Below are 7,187 nucleotides of genomic sequence, written 5' to 3'. Positions count from 1 at the left end.
CAGGGGCCCCAGGGGGCAGCAGCGGGGGCCAGAAATAGCTGAGGTTCCAGGGAGGAGGCTCTCTTTTGGCCTCCAGGCTCTTCCTGTCCCTTGCAGCCACTGCTCATCCGCGGCCCGCTGGCCTGTCTCGCCGCAGAGGCAGAAGTCAGGGGGCAGCGGGAGGCAGAGGGAGGGGAGGGGAGAGGAGAGGGGAGAGGGCGCCTGAGGCGGGGGGGGGGGGCAGGCGGGGGGGTCCTCGCAGGGGGGCCGCCCCTCGAAGGCCCTGCGATCACGGCTGCCCGTGTGGCAACTCCAGTCAAGGGCAGAGGCGTCGCCTGGGGCGGGGAGGGCACTGACGTCCACTCCCTCCCGCCCTGGCCGGGCAGCAGCGGATGTGGCGCGCAGGGTCCCAGCGTCTAATTTTAGCTGCTCCCTCCCGCCTCCGCAGCAGCTCGGGCCCTTGGGGTGGGTGGGGGCTGCTGGGCCTGGGTGCCAGCCTTGGGCCAAGCTACCCCAGGGTCTGCAAGGGAGACCCAAGGGGCCTCTGCTGGGCCGGGGGTGGAGGGTGGTCCCACACCGAGGCCAGCTACCCTGAGCCCCCTAGGGGGGATGTCCTGCAGCCTCCTGCGGCCTCAGTTTCCCCATCTGTGAGCCGGCCAGAGCCCGGCACTGCCCCGATAACCAGAGCTGCCCTTATCGTGCCTCTCGCCACTGTGCATCCCCAGGTCCGACTCTAAGGACACCTGGTCAGCTCCAAGGGCCCCGGGGCCCGACCCCCTCGTGGGCAGGCAAGGACACCGAGGTCCAGAGAAAGCTGGGACCTGCCCAAGAGTGGCCGGCCGGGGGGTGGGGCAGAGCGGGACAGGGGCAAGGCTTTCACTGCGGGGAGGCCCCCCGGTCCTGCGGCCCGGGCCAGGATCTCCAAGCACAGCCCAGACGCCTCCTGCCTGCCGCAGCAGCCCCGATCGGCAGGTGGTAACTGGGCAGGGCCCCACCCCCTCCAGCACCCCCTCCCCAAATGGAGACTCAGGCAGAGGCTGGGGTCTGGGCGGGGCCTCCTGTGCAGGTGAGGACCAGGGACACTCCCAAGAAGAATTCTTGAGAAAGGGCCTCGGGCAGGCAGATGTGCCCGGCCTAGAGAGCGCCCGTCCGCCTGGCGAGCTGCCCGGCCTCCCTGCGCCTCCCGTCCCCCTCGCCTCCCTGGCGTGGGCAGCTTACCCCGGGCAGGAGGGGTGCACGGCCCCCTCTGTGCTGCTCCAGGCGTCTTGTCAGCTCTCCAGCCCTCGGGTGGGCTCAGGGCAAAGGCAACAGCGGGTCCTACTCAGGAGGGGATCAGGAGCAGAGGCCTGGGTCCAGCCCAGCTGCACCACTGTTAGCCGTGTAACCCTGGTCGAGTCCCTGGGACACGCTGCACCTCAGTTTCCTCATCTGAGACCGGAACAAGGTAGCAAAATGGGGAGGAGCTTAACACAGGCCCCGGCACAGGGTGGGCGTCAGCAACGGTTTCCCAAACGTGGGCCCACTGCTCCTTGAGTGTGGTGACAATTCCTCCAGCAGGAAGGTGTGTGGTGGGCACAGGGCCAGGAAACCAGGGGCCTGGGTGGGGGCTGAGGCAAGTCCCCCTACTCTGGACCTCAGTCTCCTCTATAATGAAATTCCGAGTGTCAGGAAGGGGAAGCCCATGACACACAAACCATCACCTCCCCTTTCCGTGCCAGGGACAGACATGAACAATCGATCACAGCACTGCCTCCCACAGAATCCAGCTAGATGCAGCTCTAGAATCCCCACGTGGCCAGAGCCACTGAACAAGAGCAGGCGCCAGAGATGGAGCTGCAATTCTCCTGCACCTGGATTTTGTGGTTTTGTGGTTTGTGGACCCAGCTGGGTGACCCTGAACCTCAGTTTCCTCTTCTGTAAAATGGCCATGCCTAGCAAGTTTGTGCCGATTAAGTGAGAGACTGGATTGCCAACAGTCCAGCTCCAAGAGAACTTTCTGCTGCTCGCTCCGGAGGGGGGGGCACCTTCTCCCCGCCCCCAGAGCCACCACCGCCACCACAGACCCTTAGGCAGAGGGAGGCAGTGTGGTCGCACCTGCTGGGTTTCAGTTTCCCATGAATGCAACGGGCCTATGCTAACACCTCCGGGTAGAGAGGATAATACATCAACGGGAGGACACAGCGGGGCTGCAGACAGGCTCCAGGATAGCAAAGGGCGGCCCCTGGCCCACTAATAGGAGTGGGCGCCCAGGCTGGCGGGAGGAGAAGGGGTCCCCAGGGCAGGGAGCCCCTTGTGAAGCCCCCGCCCCCGGAGCCCTCAGAGCCGCGGGGTTCACACACCCCTGGTAGAAGCCCCGGCCCCAAAAAAGCGTGGGGCTGGCACGTGGCCTCTCGGCTCCTGGGCCAAGGTGGGGGCAGGGGATCGGGCACCGGACCAGGCCGGGCAGGGGGCTGGCTCTGCACAGCCCGCCCCGGGCCCCAGGGGCAGCAGCCTGCCGGCGTCCAGCTCCACGGGCGGCCTCGCGGCGGGAGGCCCGGGGCACACCAGGGGGCCAGCTCTCCTGCCCCCGCCCCACGCCCCTGCCTTCGTCCACCCGCTGCCCCACCAGGGCTAACCTGGACCGACTCTCCGACCGTCAAGTTGGCCGGTCACGACGCCCTGCCTGCGCTGCCCCTCACGGCACGCCCTCATCTTGGTGAGCTCTTGCCTTTCCCTGAAGACCTAGCCGAGGGCCGCCTCCCCCGGGAAGCCCTCCCCCGTCACCCCACGGGCTCCTGACGGCGTGGACAGAGGAGGCAGGCCGGCCAGTGCGGACCAGGCCCTGGGGGGGAGCCCCTGCCATCGGGGCCCTGCCGACCCCACCGTGCCAGCAGCTAGGGACTCGCCCCCTGGCAGCCGTGGGCGGCGAGGACACAGCTTGCTTATTACAAAATATCCTTTATTGATAAAATAGGTCAGATTCTAGACACAGGCATGTCACAACAGGGAGAGCCACAGGCAGCAGGGCCGGGTCCCCGGGGTCCCCAGGGCACCACAAGACCCCGGCGGATGTCACCGGCCAGCCCCTCCCCGCACCACATCCGCCCAGCCCCTCCCTGCCGGGCGACGCCTTGACCTCACTGACCACAGAAGCCGGGGACAGCCCTCCACCCAGGTCCGGCAGCCCATGTGAGCACCAACAGCCCCTGCCCGCTAAGCCCCGCGGCGCCCACCGGCCGAAGGCGCTGAGCCCCGAGGCCGGCCCCCCACCCCAGGGAAGCAGGGAGGCCCCCCACCCCGGGCTCCAGAACCGGGTTCTCAGCGGGGAGGTGGGGGGGCCCTGGAGCCGCGCGCTTGCCGGCACCCCCCGAGGCAGGACTCAGGGTCGACAGGGACCCGTCTGGGGCTCAGGGGGCTGCGCGGCACCCTGCTGGGAGGTTTCTCCGGAGCCCGGGGGGCCGCTCACCTGCTCCAGCCCCTGCACCTGCCACAGCCTCTAATCCCAGACCGTTTCCAGGGCACGGGTATTTTTAGCTTATCTTGGGGAGACGGTTTGCCTGCCTGATGACAAAAGCCTTAGCTCCCATTGGGGGACCCCAGCCACAGAACCCTGCTTGGCATTGCAGGTGAAACGTCGAGAAGCTGTCATGCAGAATAGCACAGACCTCTGCAGACACAAGGGCACATTCTCCAAGAGACCCGGTAACTCAAAGAGCCCTTGCCTGCCACTCGCCGCGTCCAGCTCGGGGCAGGCCCAGACGGAAGTCGACGGGAGCAGGCGGCGGTGAGCCCGCAGAGAGGGAACTTTCATGTCAGCGGATAACCACACTTTCGGGCTCTCTGGTGCATCCCCCGCGGAGCACAAAGCTTTCTGCAGAGCCTGTCATCTCCCCGAGTAGGCGGCAAGCTATTGTCGCCCAGTTTAGGCAAGGGTGAATGCGAGTGATCTGAGACCTCCCGTCGAGGCCGGCGCCAGGCCCCCAGACCACCCACCGAGGCGGCCCCGTGCCCACCCGCCTCCCAGAGAGGCACCGGCCGAGGACCCCAGGCCACGGGCCTGGCCTTTAAAGAAGCTTCAAACCCAAGAGCCAGGGACAGGGGAGGAGAGGGACCCCGCGTCAGTGCCAACCCAGCACACCCGCCCCGGCCGATGGCACCCTGGGTGCCTGGGGGGGTGGGCGTCTCTGGGCCAGCCGCCTTCCTTCTCAGCCACAGGTCTCCGTGACAAGTGGAAGGCCACTTCCTGCTCTCTGGGGAGAGGATGGGAAAGAAGCAAAAACATCACAGGCCAGCCCCCCTGTGGGAGCCGGCGTCCTGAAGGCCGGGGACGCCCGTGGGTGGGCTTCGGGGGACAGGGCTCTGGGCTGGCCTCGGGCACGTCCTGCGCTCCGGTGGGGAGGGGAGAAGAGACCTGCACAGCCGGGTCTGCAAGGGGACGCTCCAAACGGACCCCTGCAGGTGGCACTCCTGCTCCCGCCCCTCCCAGGGGGCTCCAGGGTGCACCCCGGGGGGACAGGCACCTCGCGGGCCAGGAAGCAGGGCGGCCCCAGCGCCAAGCCCCAGAGGGCGGCGGCAGCTGCGCTCAGCAGGCCGTGTGGGCCCGGGGGCGGCAGAGGATCCTGCGGAAGGCGCGGCGGAAGTCCTGGTTGAAGACGGTGTAGATGACGGGGTTGAGCGAGCTGTTGCAGTAGCCGATCCAGAAGAAGAACTGGAAGAGGCCGTGCGGCACCCTGCAGCGCTGCGGGCACACGGCGCCCAGGCTGTAGCTGAAGAAGAAGGGGAACCAGCAGAGCACGAAGACGCCGATGACCACGGCCAGCACGGCCGTGAAGCGCCTCTCCCGCGTCAGCTGCGCCCGCCGCCACCACCGCGCCCCCGCCGCGCCCGCGCCCCTGCCCAGGAGCGCCCGGCCGCGCAGGGTGGCCAGCACCCGGGCTCCGGGTGGCAGGCGCGGGCCGCGAGCCGAGGCCAGGGAGGCGGCCACCGGAGGCCCCGGCTCCTCCGTGTCCCCCCGGGGAGGGGCCCCACAGGCGCCCTCGGGAGGGTCCTGGCCGGAGCCGGGAGGGGCGGGCCAGCCGGGCGGCGAGGCCTGCGCCCCGGGATCTTCCGGGGTCTCCCGCGCCTCGCCCTCTCCTGCAGCCCCGGGGCGTCCGTTGGCCTCTTCGGCGGTGATCCCGGCGGCCGCGGGCAGCGGGGCCGGAGCCCCCGTGGGAAGGGAGCGGGGCTGCCCCGCCGCCCCCTCCCCGGAGCTGCCGCGGGCTCCTGGGCCTCGGCGGTGGCTGCGCCTGGCGATCAGGTAGATGCGCAGGTAGACGAGGATCATGATGAGGCAGGGCGCGAAGAAGGAGCCGACGCTGGAGGCCAGGATGTACCAGGCCTCCTGGTTGAGCTTGCACTGGGGGCGCCCGCGGGGCTGGGGGCCGGGGTCGCCCTTGTAGACGAGCGGCGGCAGCGAGATGGCGGCGGCGATGAGCCACACGACCAGGATGGCGCGCTTGATGCGGCGCGGCGTGCGCTTGGAGTTGTACTCGAGCGCGCGGCTCACGGCCCAGTAGCGGTCCAGGCTGATGGCGCACAGGTGCACGATGGACGCCGTGCAGAAGAGCACGTCGAGCGCCAGGTACACCTCGCACCAGGTGCGCCGGAAGTACCAGTAGCCCAGCAGCTCGTTGGCCAGCGAGAAGGGGATGATGAACGCGGCCACCAGGATGTCGGCGGCCGCCAGCGACACCAGGAAGAGGTTCTGCGGCGCGCGCAGCGGGCGGCTGGTCAGCACGGCCAGGATGACCAGGGCGTTGCCGCAGATGGTGAAGACGATGAGGAAGGTGACGACGGCCGCGATGGCCGCGGTGGCCTGCGCCGAGAAGGGCTCCTGGTGGTCCATGGCGCCGCGCGCCGTCGGCTAGGCGAGGGGGGGGCCCGCGGGGCGGCGGGGGCGGCGCTGGGGCCCCATGGCGCGAGCGACCCTGGCGCGGAGGTGGGGGGACGCCCGCTCGGGCCGCCGCCCTGCGACAGCCTCCCCGCGGCGCGCGCCGCCCGTCCGCCCCGAAGTTGGCCAAGTCGCCCCGCTGCGGTGCCCGCTCCGGCCGCGGCGGGGGAGGCTGCGCCCTGCGGAGCGCGGCTGCGGGGCGCGGGGCCGGGGGCCGGGCTGGGGCGCGCCGCCCGCTCCGCTCGTCCTCGTCCGCGGTGGCCCGGAGCCGCTCCCGCGCGCAGCCCGCGGCGGCAGGGGAGTCGGGGGAGCGAGAGCGCGCGGGGAGGGGCGAGCGGGGAGGAGACCGGAGGCGGGACGGGGGCGGGGAGGGGGGCGGTGCGGGGGCGGCCGCAGGGAGGCGGGAGCGGTCCCCCTGCGGCCTTGGCCGCCGCCCGGGGTCCTCGACCCACGCGCGTCCCGCCGCCGCCCTGCGGGAGGGCTGGGGGGCCCCGCGTCTGGGCGCTGCGGGATTCGGGGCGGGGGGCGCGGCGCGAGCAGCCGTGGAAGCGTCGGGGCGCGCGGGGCTCGGGCGCGGGGCTGCACCCGCGGTCACCGAGGCGGGTCCCACCGCCCGGGCTCTGCTGGCGGGGCCCGAGCACCGGCGTCCAGGGCGGTGGCCCCAGCGGGTCCCGCGGCGAAGAGCTCCCGGGAGGGGCTGGAGAGCGCGCGGGGGCGCGGAGCCCGGGAAGCCACGCCCCTCCCGGCGCCCCCGCGAAGCCAGGTGAGGCGCGGGGGGCCTGCCCGAGCCCTGTCCCCCCACCCCGGGCCCCGCCGGGCCGCGCAGGCGGGCCACAGCCCCGCGCCGAGCTCCGCGTCGTCCCTGCGTCCTGGGGGCGCTGAGAGGCTCCCCGCGCGGGCGGGGAAGGAGCGCCCCGAGCTCGGGGTCGGCCGGGCTTCCACGCGGCTGCCTCAGTTTCCTCCGTGAAGGGGACAGCAGGTAAGAGGAGAGCTGGCTTGAGTGGGGGGGAGGGGTGGCACGCTCCAGCCTCGTCTCCCCGGGAGGAGGGCGCCCCTTCCCTGGCACGGAGCATGGAGCGGGTCCGAGGGCGTCCCTCCTGATCTCAGAAAAAAGTGGGTCCCTGCCCTGCAGCCCCCCGCAGCCCCCACTGGCTCTTTTGGGGGGAGCTGGGTGAGATGTTCAGAGAGACCCCCCCCTCCCTTGTTGCCTCCAAGGAGCTGCTGGGCCCTCAAGTCCCCTTGAGGGTGGGTGCTCCCCACCTACCCAGCCCCGGGAAGGGGCACCGCCCCCAGGGTGTGC

General features: G+C 71.1%; 1 protein-coding gene across 1 annotated transcript; it reads right to left on the bottom strand.

Annotated features, from left to right (window-relative positions):
- Positions 1-4,427: 4,427 nt before the first annotated feature.
- Positions 4,428-5,973, bottom strand: LOC131277713 (alpha-2B adrenergic receptor). The gene has a single exon (XM_058292834.2). The coding sequence runs from the start codon at positions 5,840-5,842 to the stop codon at positions 4,541-4,543; it is 1,302 nt and encodes a 433-aa protein (XP_058148817.1). The 5' UTR covers positions 5,843-5,973; the 3' UTR covers positions 4,428-4,540.
- Positions 5,974-7,187: the final 1,214 nt, after the last annotated feature.

Source organism: Dasypus novemcinctus, unplaced genomic scaffold (assembly GCF_030445035.2).
Source record: "Dasypus novemcinctus isolate mDasNov1 unplaced genomic scaffold, mDasNov1.1.hap2 scaffold_338, whole genome shotgun sequence".
Classification (NCBI taxonomy): Eukaryota; Metazoa; Chordata; class Mammalia; order Cingulata; family Dasypodidae; genus Dasypus; species Dasypus novemcinctus.
Note: the sequence above shows the minus strand (reverse complement) of the source record. Positions and strands in the feature narration are given on the sequence as shown.

What these genes read in the sequence shown, in the direction of transcription:
- LOC131277713 (XM_058292834.2), bottom strand. Translation starts at nt 5,842, where the DNA reads ATGGACCACCAGGAGCCCTTCTCGGCGCAGGCCACCGCGGCCATCGCG.